Source organism: Pelophylax lessonae (assembly GCF_965119305.1).
Source record: "Pelophylax lessonae genome assembly, chromosome: 1".
In the NCBI taxonomy this organism is placed as follows: domain Eukaryota; kingdom Metazoa; phylum Chordata; class Amphibia; order Anura; family Ranidae; genus Pelophylax; species Pelophylax lessonae.
The window spans coordinates 297,547,681-297,564,523 of record NC_138768.1 but is presented as its reverse complement, the minus strand read 5'-3'; the positions used below and the strand labels follow the sequence as shown (position 1 = coordinate 297,564,523).

Genomic DNA, 16,843 nt, shown 5'->3' with positions numbered 1-16,843 from the left:
GGCATCTGTGAAAATCACTGTCTAGTACCGGGGGAGAAAGGACTTGTCCTGTCGAAGCACCGGGCACCGGAGCCCCCAAATCAAGGATCCCCTCACACCCACCGGCTCAACAGGATCAGATTATCCAGAGATAGAGAATTCTTGTCCCATTTGGCAAGAATCTCCTTTTGCAAAGGCCTGGTATGGAACCACCTCAAAAGGTGGAGACCATCAAGCCCAGCACATGCATGCAAGTCCTGAGAGACAACCGACGGCTGAATCGCATGCTGAAACTATAACATTTTCGCCTCCGGAAGAAACACCCTGGCTAAAGCTGAATCCAAAGTCAGGCCCAGGTAGTCCAGGTTATTGGACGGAGTCAGAGCCGATTTATGAAAATTCAGTTTCCAGCCGAACTCTTGCAGAGTTCACACAGTGATGTCCAGATCGTCTTTTAAGACAGATGGAGACTCTGTTCGCAGAAGGAGATCGTCCAGGTACCCCAGTACCATGATCCCCCTCTACCTGAGCAAAGCTAACACCGGGGCCAACGCTTCTGTGATCACCTGAGGCCAGACCAAAGAGTAATGCCACAAATTGAGAATGTTCCTCTCCCACGGCAAAGCGAAGAAAACGCTAGTGCCTGACATATATTGAGATATGAAGGTATGCATCCTTGATATCGATAGAGACCAGAAAAACCCCTTGATGAAGGGATGCCACCACTGTGCGAATGGACTACATCCGAAATTTCTGAACCCGCACAAAGCAATTCAGAGTCTTGAGGTCCAAGATTGGACAGACCTTGCCTTCCTTCCTTCCTGGGAACAGTAAACAGATTTTAATAAATTCCCTGAAAATCGTTCCAACTGTGGAACCAGCACAATTACTCCCTGTGAGAGCAGATCATGCACCGCCCCGTAAAGGCCCCGCAAACGATCCGGGAACAGGCGTAAGTTGGAAGGAAAAAACCTTGCCTGAGGCAAGGACCGAAACTTGATCTTGTAACCAGACCAAATCAAATCATGTATCCATTTGTCTTGAATGAAAGCGGTCCATGGGTCTGGAAAGAAGCGAAGACATCCCCCCCACCCCAGATACGGGTGAGGGCGCCCTTTCAGGCAGAGGAAGGCTTGTCTGCGGGACCAGTGAAACCCGCTTTTGACTTACCAGCCCAGGGTCTCTTGGAACCTCCCACGAAGTTATGGGTGAATTTTGACCCCTTGTCCTGCGAGCCCGCGGGACCAACCTGTGGAAGCAGAGTAATCTTACCTCCCATAAGACATTTAATGATCGCTTCCATAGAAGCTCCAAACAGGCGGTCTCCTACAAAAGGGAGATCAGTCAACACCTTTTTGGAAGCCTGGTCCGCAGACCAGTATTTCAGCCAAATGCGGCAAAGGATCACAGCTGTCACAGACACTCTGCAGGCTAAAGGGGCTGCATCCAGAGAGGCATGACAGATATACTGTAACCCCTGCATCAACTGATCCACCAGCTCAGGAGGATGTTGACCCCCTTCCAAATCCTGGCACAGAAGCTTTGCCCATTCCGTTAAGGTCTGGGACACCAAGTTGATGGCAAACACCGACCTCAAAATTGAACCTGCCACGGTAAAAAAGGTATCGGACCAGAGCCTCAGCGCTCTCGTCTTAAAAGACATGGAATCCTCCACGGGAAGAAGCGTGGCTTTATTCAATGTGGAAACCTGAGAATCCACCACCAGTGGAACTGTCAGTTTCTTCAAAAGGAGCTCTTCAAAAGGATACCTCCTAGCAAAACGCTTAGGTACCCAACCATGCGTTTCGGGGATCCCCCACTGACTTGCGACAATCTCGTCGAAATAGGCAGTAAAGGGGAAACCATAGTCACCTTGGATGGTCTGCACCAACGCAGCCTTTGCAGCATTAGCGGTGTCCTCCAATTTAAAAATGTTTTCCGCACTGATACAATCAGTGCCTCCACAAGCACCTTTTAATGCGTGGCTGTCGTGTAAGAGGATTTATCCTGTCAGAGCACTCAGGGTGTGTGAATGCAGATCTGGTGGGTTGACTCGCATTGGTCAAATCCACCTCAGATTTTGAGGAGGCAGAGGATACAGGTGAAGGTGGGCGCTTCTTGCTAGGCCGCTTTGGAAGGGCCTTCTCAACTTTGGACACTAGGGACTGCTGGACCGCCGTCATAGCCGCCAGGGAAGACTGAGACCCAGAGGGTCCCGCAGATTTTGAGAGTGTGTCAGGTGGTGACACATGCTCCAGGGACTCAATGGTTAACCCAGGGATCACCTGCAATAACTGAAAAAAAATTGCTACAAGAATCCCCTCACCTCTGCAGCAGTGGTACTACAGGTCCCAGTGCACCAGCCGCAATGCTATAGCAGAAAGAGGGAGCTGCACACCCACAGGGACTCACCACCACTGACTTAAGGACACAAAGCGCCAAGCTGCTTACCATGCAGCGATCAGAAAGGAAGAGCATGTGCAGCCACTGCCAATAGAGGCCCACCGCCACATCAGTTCTCAACAGGCTACAAAAAAAATGTCCGCCACATTGAAGTCAATGGGAAACTTCGAAAACATGGCCACCGGACTACACAAACATGCCCGCCAAAGCCCAGAACAGCCATCCACAGGAAAATGGCGGCACTATCCCCCCCCCCTCAGGCACTTGTAGCCCGCCCAAGCGAACCTAACAGGGACCCCCACCATGACAATGTTAGTGTGAGCTGACGGCGGCGTGCTCCCTCCCCCCTCCAGCCCATCCCTGCATGACACCCCATACCTGAGAATAGCCTCGCCACCCCGGGTAGGGAGGACTAAGGGGGTAGGTGAGGGTGAGATATGCAGGGGGAACCCGCTAGTGAGGGAGGGCACCATGTGGGAAAGAAGGGCAGAAAAGTGGCCTACCAACCCAAGAGAAGGGCCGCATCCACCCCAACAGATCCCTAGAGGAGAGGGGGGGACACTACTCACCACACCTGGGAACTGAGCAGGCATCACTCCGGGCAGTCCACCGCACCATCTTGGAATGGGGGTGCTGCGGGCCAGGAGGTACACAGCGACTCAGGTCATAAACCAGGGCTATGCATCCTCGTGAGGTGTTTCACTCGCTGGCCAGCCTCCGTCCAGTGGGGCTATGTCGCTGCCAACCTAGCGTGGAGCTAAAGTTGGGTCACGCTCGCTGGCTAGACTGGGAAGACCGTAAGTATCTGGGATATCCAGTGCGTCACCCAGTCTGGCAGCTGATTGTAGTTCTCACAGGAACAGAAAATAATAAAAGAAGAAAAAAAAATTCTGTTTAAAAAAGGGGAAAATGCCACAACCAGATACCAGCAAGGAACTAGGTCCTTACTCCTGACTAGGTAGAAAAACTGAAGTCCTATAGCAGGAAGTGGGAGTATACTCCCTAGGACTGCCCTATAGGCGTAGTCATAATTGTTTCTGCCCAGTGTCCCACTTCTATGGAGAGCAGCATAACCCAAGGGTCAAAGAAAATATGGAGCTGTGTCCGTCAATGAACGAAAAAGAAAAAGAAGATTTTTATTGGGTTTTTTTTGGGAGGGGGGAGGCGTTTGCATGTTTGTTTTTTTCTTCTGCTCTTTTGTTTTTAGATTACATTAAGTACCAATGTTTTCCAAATCCTACAGGTCTCTGCGATCTGACTACATTAATCACATACTTTCCATGTTCCTCACAGAGCTCTATATCAGACCCCCACACACCTGACAATTCTGACATCTGACACACCTGACGATTTATGAAAACACCCCCTCATGTCTGGGATCTCCATCCCCATGACTAAGCTCCGAGGGGAAGAGCCAAACACATTGGAGGCGTCGCCTGGTTGGAGTCCAGGCTGAGAATGCCACTAACCATCAATCCATGGGATTGTTCAGATGTGCGGCTATAGCGAGACCTTCTTTCATACCAACCATCAGTTGTCTGCTCAGAGGCAACACTTTACAATGGCTGCCAGGTGTGCTTTATGGCATACAGTGGGGAAAACAAGTATTTTATACATTGCTAATTTTGCAGGTTTTCCTACTTACAAAGCATGTAGAGGTCTGTAATTTTTATCATAGGTACTCTTCAACTGTGAGAGACGGAATCTAAAACAAAAATCCAGAAAAATCACATTCTACGATTTTTAAATAAATAATTTGCATTTTATTGCATGAGTATTTGATCACCTACCAACCAGTAAGAATTCCAGCTCTCACAGACCTGTTATTTTTTCTTTAAGAAGCCCTCCTGTTCTCCACTCATTACCCGTATTAACTGCACCTGTTTGAACTTGTTACCTGTATAAAAGACAACTGTCCACACACTCAGACTCCAACCTCTCCACAATGGCCAAGACCAGAGAGCTGTGTAAGGACATCAGGGATAAAAATTGTAGACCCGCACAAGGCTGGGATGGGCCACAGGACAATAGGCAAGCAGCTTGGTGAGAAGGCAACAACTGTTGGTGTAATTATTAGAGAATTGAAGAAGTTCAAGATGACGGTCAATCCCCTCGGTCTGGGACTCCATGCAAGATCTCACCTCATGGGGCATCAATGATCATGAGGAAGGTGAGGGATCAGCTCAGAACTACATGGCAGGACCTGGTCAATGACCTGAAGAGAGCTGGGACCACAGTCTCAAAGAAAACCATTAGTAACACACTACGCTGTCATGGATTAAAATCCTGCAGCGCACGCAAGGTCCCCCTGCTCAAGCCAGCGCATGTCTAGGCCCGTCTGAAGTTTGCCAATGACCATCTGGATGATCCAGAGGAGGAATGGGAGATGGTCTTGTGGTCTGAGGAGACAAAAATAGAGCTTTTTGGTCTAAACTCCACTCGCCGTGTTTGGAGGAAGAAGAAGGATGAGTACAACCACAAGAACACCATCCCAACCGTGAAGCATGGAGGTGGAAACATCATTCTTTGGGGATGCTTCTCTGCAAAGGGGACAGGACAACTGCAACGTATTGAGGGGAGGTTGGATTGGGACCATGTATCGCAAGATCTTGGTCAACAACCTTCTTCCCTCAGTAAAAGCATTGAAGATGGGTCGTGGCTGAGTCTTCCAGCATGACAACGACCCAAAACACACAGCCAGGCCAACTAAGGAGTGGCTCCATAAGAAGCATCTCAAGGTCCTGGAGTGGCCTAGCCAGTCTCCAGACCTGAACTCAATAGAAATTCTTTGGAGGGAGCTGAAAGTCAGTATTACCCAGCGACAGCCCTGAAACCTGAAGGATCTGGAGAATCTGTATGGAGGAATGGACCAAAATCCCTGCTGCAGTGTGTGCAAACCTGGTCAAGAACTACAGGAAACGTATGATCTCTGTAATTGCAAACAAAGGTTTCTGTACCAAATATTATGTTCTGCTTTTCTGATGTATCAAATAATTATGTCATGCAAAAAAAATGCAAATTACTTAAAAATCATACAATGTGATTTTCTGTATTTTTGTTTTGGATTCTGTTTCTCACAGTTCAAGAGTACATATGATAAAAATTACAGACCTCAACATACTTTGTAAGTAGGAAAACCTACAAAATCGGCAGTGTATCAAATACGTGTTCACCCCACTGTATATGTACATGTATACACTGATAAGTAATTTTGATTTTACAGCTGTAAAAAACACAGGTGAGTTTCCTACACTTAAAAAGGTTGTATGTGTTAACTGTGGCATTAGGAAACCAAAACTCTTGAATTCAGGGCTTCACAAATACATCTTACAGATATTAAAGAACAAAAACATTTTATCCCATTCCATGCAATTATCTGAAAGGTGCAGAAGCTTAAAACACACCACTTAAAACAATTAGAAATAAATAATTTTATTCTATAAGCTATAAGTGTTTTATTAGACTTCAAACACTGCACACAGATGTTAATCACACGTAGCCTAAGAGCCTTATAACCTGTAGAACTCCAGAATGTTTTTAGCTTGTATCTCCATAGCAAACTGCTCTTTGCTTTTCTCAAACCTGCTGTCCCTGAAGATAAGCTACCCTAATGATGGCTATAAAAGCGGAGGTTTTTCATTCGTTTGTTGAGTTTGACGTAAAAATGTTGTCTTATAAAAATTGAAAGAAAATTTTGCCTGCATCAATTTGATCGCTTTCACTGACAAAAGCCGACTAGTAGCTATTGAAAAAGATTGTGTTGGTAATTGGTTTATTTGAATAGAAATGACGCATATAACACCATCTTTGCTTCTAACATCGAAATCATCCCGAACAAAAGATCTGAAGAAACATTTCTTCATTTGGTTGTTTTTCTATTTAATATTATGAAATTGGTTGAAGGAGGATCAAAATAACAGGCAAAATGATATTTGCTAGATGATTGTTTGATTGACATATGTATGCCTCCAGCATAAGACAGGCTGGGTCCCATTCATCGATTTGTGCATCCAGCATTAGACTGACTAGGTCTCATGCATTAAGCATCGCAGACACCACAACCAAGTAGTTGTAGCTGTCGGAAAAACTCTCAGATTGCTCTTCCCACAATGAAGAAAGGTCATGATACAGATTCATTTATCTACTTGGTGAGTGCAAGCACAGAATGCACTGGATTTTTACACAATACCACTTTAAAAAAATCTGTACACAGGTATACACAGCACAAAAAATGCTCAAAACTATAAAATTAGTCAACTTAATCCATTGATCTGTATAGCTGAAAGTACCTCTGCTACAAAAGTTAACAAATGTGAATAAAGTATCTTTTAATTCACAAAGCCAATACATGTCAACCTTATTGAGACCCTGTCCTCAATCTAAAAAAACTGAAGACAAAAGCACAGAAAAATGAAGTATTTTAAATGCTTACTTGCAGAAATTTTCTTTTTCATAAACAATCTTTAATGACTTGAAAATGCCTCTGAACTTGCTAGAAAATTGGAATATATAAAAAAAAGTCCATTGCCTGGCAAAGTTCCTTCCTTTCCTTGTGTGTCATAGCCCTGTTCTCTTCTGGGACTGTCTGAATACAGCCTGTGTGGGCCAAGCTCCTATGTAAACTGGCAGGAATGGGGAGCGAAGAGCAATACTAAAGAGCACATATGTCAAACTAAAGATTAAGGAATCTGGCATTTTCATGTGGCTCTTGCACCCAATTTTGTAGCTGGAACTTCTAGATTTATAGGGTACCCCTTAACTCTGTACGTATAATACTCCTAAACTCGGTGTGTGTGTGTGTGCGTGTGTAGATGTATGTATGGATGTACGTACAGTATCTCACAAAAGTGAGAACACCCCTCACATTTTTTGTAAATATTTTAGTATACCTTTTCATGTGACAGCACTGAAGAAATGACACTTTGTTACAATGTAAAGTAGTGAGTGTACAGCTTTTATAACAGTGTAAATTTGCTGTCCCCTGAAAATAACTCAACACACAGTCATTAATGTCTAAACCACTGGCAACAAAAGTGAGTACACTCCTAAGTGAAAATGTCCAAATTGGGCCCCATTAGCCATTTTCCCTCCCCGATGTCATGTGACTCGATAGTGTTACAAGGTCTCAGGTGTGAATGGGGAGCAGGTGTGTTAAATTTGGTGTTATCGCTTCTCACTCTCTCATACTGGTCACTGGAAGTTCATTATGGCAAAGAGCTCTCTGAGGATCTGAAAAAAAAATAAATAAAAATGTTGCTCTACATAAAGATGGCCTAGGCTATGAAATGATTGCCAAGATCCTGAAACTGAGCTGCAGCACGGGGGCCAAGACCATACAGCAGTTTAACAGGACAGGTTCCACTCAGAACAGGCCTCGCCATGGTCCACCAACAGAGTTGAGTGCACATGCTCAGCGCCATATCCAGAGGTTGTCTTTGGGAATGTATGAGTGCTGCCAGCATTGCTGCAGAGATTGAAGTGGTGGAAGGGTCAGCCTGTCAGTGCTCAGACCATATGCCACATACTGCATCAAATTGGTCTGCATGGCTGTCGTCTCAGAAGGAAGCCTCTTCTTAAGATGATGCACAAGAAAGCCAGCAAAGAGTTTTCTGAGGACAAACAGACTAAGGACATGGATTACTGGAACCATATCCTGTGGTCTGATAAAATCAAGATAAACTTATTTGGTTCAGATGGTGTCAAGCGTGTGTGGCGGCAACCAGGTGAGGAGTACAAAGACAAGCATGTCTTGGCTACAGCCAAGCATGGTAGTGGGAGTGTCATGGTCTGGGGCTGCATGAGTGCTGCTGGCACTGGGGAGCTACAGTTCATTGAGGGAACCATGAATGCCAACATGTACTGTAACATACTGAAACAGAGCATGATCCTCTCCCTTTGGAGACTGGGCCACAGGGCATTATTACAACATGATAACGACCCCAAACACACCTCCAAGACAACCACTGCCTTGCTATATAAACGAAGAGTAAAGGTAATAGACTGGCCAAGCATGTCTACAGACCTAAATCTTATTGAGCATCTGTGGGGCATCCTCAAACGGAAGGTGGAGGAGCACAAGGTCTTGAACATCCACCAGCTCCATGATGTCATCATGGAGGAGAGGAAGAGGAGTCCAGTGGCAGCCTGTGAAGCTCTGGGTAAGTCCATGCCCAAGAGGGTTAAGGCAGTGCTGGAAAATAATGGTGGCTAGATAAAATATTGAAACTTTGGGCCCAATTTGAACATGGCCTCTTAGGGGTTTACTGACTTTTGTTGCCAGCAGTTAAGACATTAATGGCTGTGTGTTGAGGTATTTTGAGGGGACAGCAAATTTACACTGTTATACAAGCTGTACACTCACTACTTTACTTGGTAGCAAAGTGTCATTTCTTCAGTGTTGTCACATGAAAAGATACAATAAAATATTTTCAAAAATGTGAGGGGTGTACTCACTTTTGTGAGATACTGGATGTATGTAAGTATGGATATATATATAGTACACTCCAGATACAACTGGTCATACTGCTGAAGCTGCCCACACTGAAATTAAGTTTGACATCCTGCTATAAAGTGTCACTTGAGTGATGGCTCTGTCTCTGCTGAGGCTGCTGATATCACAACCAAGATAGTAGGACCCAGCAGCAGTCTCAGGGCTTTTGGAAATCTACTCAAGGAAGGTTTTTTACAAATAAATAACATGGCCACAATATGTTAAATGGACAAATAGTTCTACGGAACGATTGCTTTTGAAATGAATATTCTGACAACTGAGCATCTTTAAAGCAAACACATCATCTGAAAGCATAGTAAGTATGGCCATGTGTAGATTTTAGGCGCCGTTCCTCTTTAAAGGGGAACTATCAGGAGAGAACGCTACAGACTCATTTTGGAATGTACAAGTCTTAATTCTCATCTTTGTTTCACTTTGTGAGCTCGACATGAACCAAGCATGCAGGTAGTCAAGTGCTCTGACACCTGATACGCGCATGCTCTCACCAAGTGGTTAATGAAGGAGAAGGATTATGGCCTTGGAGCATGGCACCTCTCAAGTAACTTTCACATAACACAGTTGGTCCTCAAATAAAAAAAGATATAAGATATTTTGTCACAATTAACTTAGATGTGGCTTATGTGCATTAATAACCGATTTCATTTTCTTTCCCGTAAACTTTTGACATTAAAATGATCAAAGTGAAACAGGCAAATTAATCACTTGCTTTGAACTGAGTGATCAATTCAGACATCTAATTGAAAAAAAAAAAATAATAATGTTTTATCAATCAAGACATGTTGCTAAATAATGCTAATTTCCCATTTATGGTGAAGCCCAAAAGTGATAATAAAGACCTAACAAGCCACAACAGTGAACATGCTGAATCATCGACACAATTTGATGCCTGCGCTAAGAGCTTCCAAAAGAAAACGATTCTGACTACATAAACACTGCAGAAGGTTTCAGAAAAAAGTCTTTCAAAACGTTTTAAATCTACACCTAGAAAGAGACAGATGGAAGTTGATTGCCCTCAATATTGTGAGGCAACAACACTTTCCTTTAGAAATCTTCTTGTGAATTAGCCCTACTATGTTGATATAAAGGAAAAAAAAACACTAGTGTGATAACTAAAAAATATGTTTGCATAGTTTGGCAATCATCCAAATAAAATCAGTATTCTGCCACAAAAACATAAAAAATATTATCCAAATATACTGAATGACTAGGGATTGCTATAGTGCCAGGTTATTTTGTCATTATTTGCTTTAAAACCTAAACTTCTAAATTATGGAGAAATATTACTGATGCAGAAAACCATGTGCATAGAGAAAAGGCAGTGCATCAAACAAAGGGCATAAAAGGAAACTCTCCATTTGTAAGTAGAAAGTATTTTATAAGCTAGTTAGGTAATAAAGTTATCCACATGCACTACTTATTCAACAGAGCATTGGCAGAGGTAGAAAAAATGATTCCAATACAATCTTTAGCTTTCTCACTGATAATGTGGTAAGTGTTGCAATGCTACTTTTATCAGTTGCTATCGCAATGTTGCTCTGATCAGCTTCTACCACATTAAGCAAGGTGAGCTACATTGTATTGCTATCATCTGAAAAAGATATTTATGCTATATCAAGACTATATGGAAATAGGATGCTTCAACCAATGGACATAACTTGCAGCAAAGAGAAAACAGGCAAAAACAAAGAAAGAAGAGAGGTCACTGTGCCTGGAAAACAGGGACAGAGGCCGGAATACCAGGAGGTAGAGTCAGTCTGCTGGAGGCTCAGTGGCGGGAGAGGGGCTTTCTCTGCCCAAGGAACCAGTGTACTGAAACAGCCAAGGCTATGCCTCAGCCTACGCACACCTTCACGTTCAAAGGGCCTGAGTCACAGTGAGGGACGGACAGGAAACAAAACATTAATATATAAAATGTTTAGTGAAATTTAGAGGAAAAAAAATATAATATATAGACATAAAACAGATCATTAAAGTAAAATTATAATGTGTAAATAAAAGAAAGGAAACAGCTATAACATATTTTAAATAAATTAAACAAGGGATACACCACCATGAGCCATAGTCTTATTCTCATTGATTGTATAATTCTCCAATGAAACTTTTCAATGTTTACTAACAAATATACTTCATATAAAATTGTCAGTGCTTATAGGGGTGGCAGCTAGCAACTGAACAGGTTAAAACACAAACCTTGGTACAAATGATAAAATATAATGTGCAGCGCCACAAAGTATTGTGAAAAAAAAAAAAAAAAACAATTAAATGACAATCATAAAAAAAAAGTTAAAAATTATTTTATTACATGCTGAAAAGTTCATAATAAAGTGATCAGCATTTTCTCTACCACTGTGTTCTCTCAGTCATGAAATCTTCTAGTTAAAATCACCACCATACCTGAGTGAGTGAAAAACAAACTCACCAAAATAATGTGTTGCAAACCACTGCAGCCCAACCAGCTTTAAAGTATAAAGCCCAGGATATTAGCTCTCTTCCTGTCATCATCAGCTCCATGCAAAGGCACTATCCCATTAGGTAGCAATTTGAAATTCAGTAACCTGCACAGTACTAGATCAAAAGAGGTTCACCACACAAGTAGATGAAGTGCCACATAGTGTAGTGTTTAATAATAAAGTGCAAGTATACACACAGAATAAAAGACCATTCAAAAACGAATCGGTCAAACTCACATAGAAAGCCATTGCCCAGCATCCAACAGCAGCAGCCTGACGTCAGCACTATGACTCCGCAACTATGCATTTCATCCCTGAAGAAGTCTTATTGGGAGATTTCATGATCAAGAAGTGGTAGAGATAAATCTGAATACTTTATTATGAACTTTTTAACACGTGATAATATATAGGTTTGAACTTTTATTTATAATAAATGTGCTGAGCTAAATTTTGAGGAAAGTTATAAGACATACTTCTGCAAATAAAAAAAAAAAATATATAAGAAGAAATGGAATAGTAATAAGAAAAGAAAATTAAAAAGAAAACACAAAATCAAGAAACTCAGGAACAAGCACTTCTGGTGTCCGTTCTCTATAAAAAGGTCTTCCTGCATCAGCTCTCAATAGGATATCTAGAACCCAGCAGATCAGTAGTTTTCCCGTGTTAAACGAAGGTGCCAAACTTTTGGATGCATTGCCCTTCAGAGCGGATTTTTCAGAATAATTTCAGTGTTATTAATGGCTTGATCGCTAATTTTTATCATAAATGGTTAAAGTGGTAATAAAGCTTACTATTTTTCTTTTTTTAATAAACATGTTATACTTACTTGCTCTGTACAGTGATTTGCACAGAACAGCTTCAATCCTCTTTTTTTCAGGTCCCTCTCCGGCGCTCTTGGCTCCTCCCCCTGGAGCAGTGCCCCCAGAGAAAGTCACTTGCCCAGGGGGTACTGCTGCAATCTCACTCCTGAGCCATTGCTCTATGCATCCATAACAGACACATAGAGCCATGGCTCAGTCAACCCCCTCTCTCTCCTCATAGGCTCACTGGCTGTGACTGACAGCAATGTGAGCAGGTGGGCTCCTGCTGCTGTCTCAACCAATGAGGAGGGAGAGTCCTGGGAGGGCCAAGGCGATCGTGAACATCGCTGGATCGGAGGGATCTCAAGTAAGGATTGGGGGGCGCTGCACACAGAAGGTTATGCATAAAGGTAAAAAACCTTCAGCCTTTAGAACCACTTTAAAGAGCCAAACCTTTTCTTACTTGTGGGCAGTGTGGAGGAGAATTCATAAACATCTCAGGTTTTTATGCAGGTTGTGGATTCCTTGTTAGGACAGGAAGTGATGAGAAATCTCTCGAGTGAAAACACAGACATTAACACAATTTTTCAGTGAAATGGTTAAGTCTCAGAGTCCTTGCCATGTTCTTCTTACTGTCCGGGGTCTTCCTGTGATGGTTTTGATTACCTCATTTATTTTCCTGCTATAGCAAAAACAGGAAGGGAGGTAAAAGGCAGCAATGAAATCTGACTTTAATGGTAGTGGGGCTTCAAGTTTAGATTTAGAATAAAGTTTGTTGGCTTGTTCTTTTGCACACCACTGCACATATTGGGGGGGAAACAAGAGAAAGTGCAGAGCAGGGCAACCAAACTGATAAGAGGCATGGAGGAGCTCAGCAATGAGGAAAGATTAGAGGAACTGAATTCATTCTCTCGAGAAGAGGAGATAAAAGGGAAATCTGATCAACATGTATAAATACATAAGGGGTCCATATAGTGAACTTGGTGTTGAGTTATTCACTTTAAGGTCAACACAGAGGACAAGGGGGCACTCTTTATATCTAGAGGAAAAGATATTTCATGTCCAAAATACAGAAAGGTTTCTTCACAGTAAGAGCTGTGAAAATGTGGAATAGACTCCCTCCAGAAGTGGTTCTGGCCAGCTCAGTAAATGGCTTTAAAAAAGGCCTGGATTCTTTCCCAGATGTACATAATGTAACTGGGTACCAATATTTATAGGTAAGGTTGATCCAGGGAATATCCGATTGCTTCTCGGGAGATCAGGAAGAAATGTTTTTACCTGCTGTAGCAAATTGGATCATGCTTTGCTGGGGTTTTTTGCCTTCCTCTGGATCAACTGTGGGTATAGGATTGTGCAAATGGTATGTCGGTTGGGTTTTCTTTTTTGTTTTTTTATTGGTTGAGCTAGATGGACTTGTGTCTTTTGATAACCTATGTAACATGTATGGTAAGAACTGGGCACATGGGAAACGGTGTGCTCAGCTCACACCATGGATGTGCAATGGCTTGTAGAAAAATGCAGCTCAATGGACATGGTCTGAACATACGATTCATGTTCTTACATACTTGAGCTTTTATATTTTTGTTATTGCAATAAATATAGAGATTAGAATTAGGATGTATTCATTCACCCTGCTTTATTAAATGTTCAGGGCTCGGTTTTCGATTGGTCCGTTGACTCTTAGACTTTGTGACGGAACCGTCGACCCACACCGTGCTTGTGGTCTTCCGTCAGTATAAGGCTTCCTCCAGTCTGGACATATAGAGATATTCCAGCCGCCCCCCATACAAAACTAGCCTGAACTTAGCTTGTATGTCTCTGAAAGCAACTAACTCTTTTATTAAAACAAGCAGCAGATTTTTATACACTTGAGAAGCATGACAGTCACTACATGAACAATGGCCTGAATATTTACATAAAAGCATCACATAATGAATAGATAACGAGGTAGAGCTGACTCATGGCTAATCCCATCTAGACAAGGTTATCATTCACATGCTAATTAGCTCAGCGTACTTAAGTCAGCCTGGAAGCCCAGACTGCCGGTGTTCCGTGAGAATTACCTACCCGTGAGAAAAACCTACCCCTCGTCACTTCCGGTTCACGGCACTGTATGGAATGCAGCGGTTACATTAAAACAGCGGGGCTGCAATACGAATCATCTCCGCTCCTGTGCCTGTCACTTCCCTGCTCTCGGCAAGTAAATATAAAAGCGGCGGCGGGTGTATGTAAACATAAATCACGGAGACGCCAGCCGCTTTTATATTTACTTGCCGTTAGCAGGGAAGTGACAGGCACAGGAGCGGAGATGATTCGTATTGCAGCCCCGCTGTTTTATTTAACCGCCGCGTGGGTAGGTTTTTTCCACGGTACACCGTGCTATTTCCATACTAGTGCGCATGCGCACTAGTCTGCTCCTCTGTTGTCCCTTTAGGTATCCGGCCCTGTGAGCATGCGCACTGCTGCGCTGCTCAGCTGTTCCTGGCCGGAAGTGACGAGGGGTAGGTAATTCTCACGGGGTAGGTAATTCTCACGTTACACCGGCACCAAAAGTAAAACAAGATACAAATACACATATTATAGTGTAAATACTGAGAACCCACAGTAAACAATAGATGATCAAATCAACATGATTTACAATCCATGGAAGACAGGTGTTTGAGCTGATGACATGCATCTGTTACAAGTCTGATCAACTGAGCAGTCCAAACCATCAATTTATCTGTCACATAGTTTTTTTTCAGTCTCAGTGACGGCGAGTACCGTCACAGACTTGCACTGCAAGAAAGAGAAGTAAAGCACTGACAAGCATAAAGGCAAATGTGAGTATGGAACAAATTATGGATGCCGCTGGTTCATATATCATTACAAACTATACACAGACGCACGCATATCAAGCAGATATATATTATAATATTGTATATCTGACATTTTTCAACACATTTCACAGAATTAACAAAGGTTCTTGCACCCAAACTGTCAAAAGTGGCATTAGCAGAGCAGATAGCTCTGTTTCAGGTCCATCTGCACCAGTTTTTTCAATTTTGCAGTAAAAAATAAACTAGCGCAGATCTGCACCTGAATAAACACATGGAATACGGCAGTTTTCCATATAGAAAACCACTGCAGATTCCCACCAGGTACAACCTTGTCGTATGGGATGCAGGCTGTTAGCAGATAGCTCAGATCCCTCTCTCTACACATCTAATAATTACGCAGTACAAGTAGAAACTGAACAGGGTTAACAACCCTACCCCCCCCCCCCCTCCCCCTCTGCTCTGAACCAAGATGAGGGTGGAGACAGGCACAGAGATTGGCTCTTCATTCTCTGTGCTGTGCCTGTCACACAGAGAACAGATTACTCCTGCTTAGGAGCAGCATCTGCCCAGTGATCTAAATTTGGAAGAGTTGTACAAGCATTGTGCTTGCACAACTCATTTCTTCGATATCTTAACATATTGATACATTAAAAAATTACATCCTCCCTTTAAGTGTTACTAAACCCACAATAGTAAAATCAGTGTGTATATGCAGTAAAGCATGCTTGTTATACTCACTGTGGAACCTAAGGGGTTAATCTTCTGCATTGTGTAAAAAGGCTGTTTTTAGCCTGTATCCTCTGATCTTCCCCTCCTTCCACTGTCCCTATTATATTTCCTGATAATACAGAGCCCAGCCGGGGACATGCTGCACATGCTCAGTTTGGTGTGTATTGCTAGAGAGTTTTTTTTTTTTTTTTTAATTGGGAGAGTGCATGTGATCAGCACAGGGCCAAACAGCACTGTCCAGATAGAGGGACAGGGGTCCTGCATCCTGATAGCAGAGTCAGTGCAGAATTAAAACTCCTACAAGCTTTACCCAAACACCAGTCAGAAGACTGCTATATACTGATGATGAGAAAAAGCATTTAGCAGTTTATATATTTACTAAAATAATTGCATTTCCATGTTATGCGTACTGTATGGAGACCAGATATAGTGAATGCAGGGTCCTGAGTTTAGTAATACTTTAGGTTAAATCTGAACTCCAGGAGAAAATAGCTGCAATACACATAAAAAGGTAGCTGCTTTATCTGCCAAAAGGATTTTTATTTTTGTCTATTCGATCTTGAAATTTACACAGCACAGCCAGCCTGGTAACCTAACTCTACTGCAGTTAAGCAATACAGATAGTTTATCTGCCCACCCCTCGCCTGTTACTGGACAAAGAATAAGCAACAACAGACTAATGAGGCCCTCTGCACACTCCTCCTTTTAGCATATTCCTTGTCAGCATATTTGCATGTAGCATACCTGGACGATTATCGGTGCTTCTCCCTCCCCCCGCACAAATACGTGCATTAACATGACTAATTTTATGCGCGCACACCTATAATAAGGCTTACCTGTGGGTAAAATGAATATCCCCTAAATGTGCACTGTTTAGGTGATATTTACCCATCATGAAACTGCTGACATATCTGCTGGAACTTCAGAGCTTCTTGCCGGAGCCGAGGGCTCCCGCGTGAGCCCGGAAAAGAAACGCCGGGGGAACATGTCAGCCCCCTCAGCCGTGACCGGGTACCGCTGCATGGGCTTCGTTCTAAGGTAAGTATTTCATAATGTGCTAGTATGCGATGCCACATTATGCCATTGTCTTGGTTTTTTTTTTTTTTTCAGGGTATACCACCGCTTTAAAGACTAAGCCTTTTTCTTACACTT

At 42.9% G+C, this 16,843-nt stretch overlaps 1 protein-coding gene across 4 annotated transcripts in view; it reads right to left on the bottom strand.

Moving 5' to 3' along the window:
- The window catches only part of GIT2 (GIT ArfGAP 2), a 226,043-nt gene that overhangs the window by 23,499 nt on the left and 185,701 nt on the right, over nt 1–16,843 (bottom strand). The window contains exon 19 of one of the 4 annotated variants that reach the window (XM_082252665.1): nt 10,631–10,756. The exons of the other annotated variants lie outside the window; for them this stretch is intronic. Within the exon in view, the coding sequence (XP_082108791.1) occupies nt 10,631–10,756 (126 nt within the window). The remainder of the gene's footprint in view (nt 1–10,630; nt 10,757–16,843) is intronic. 4 annotated transcript variants of the gene reach the window in all.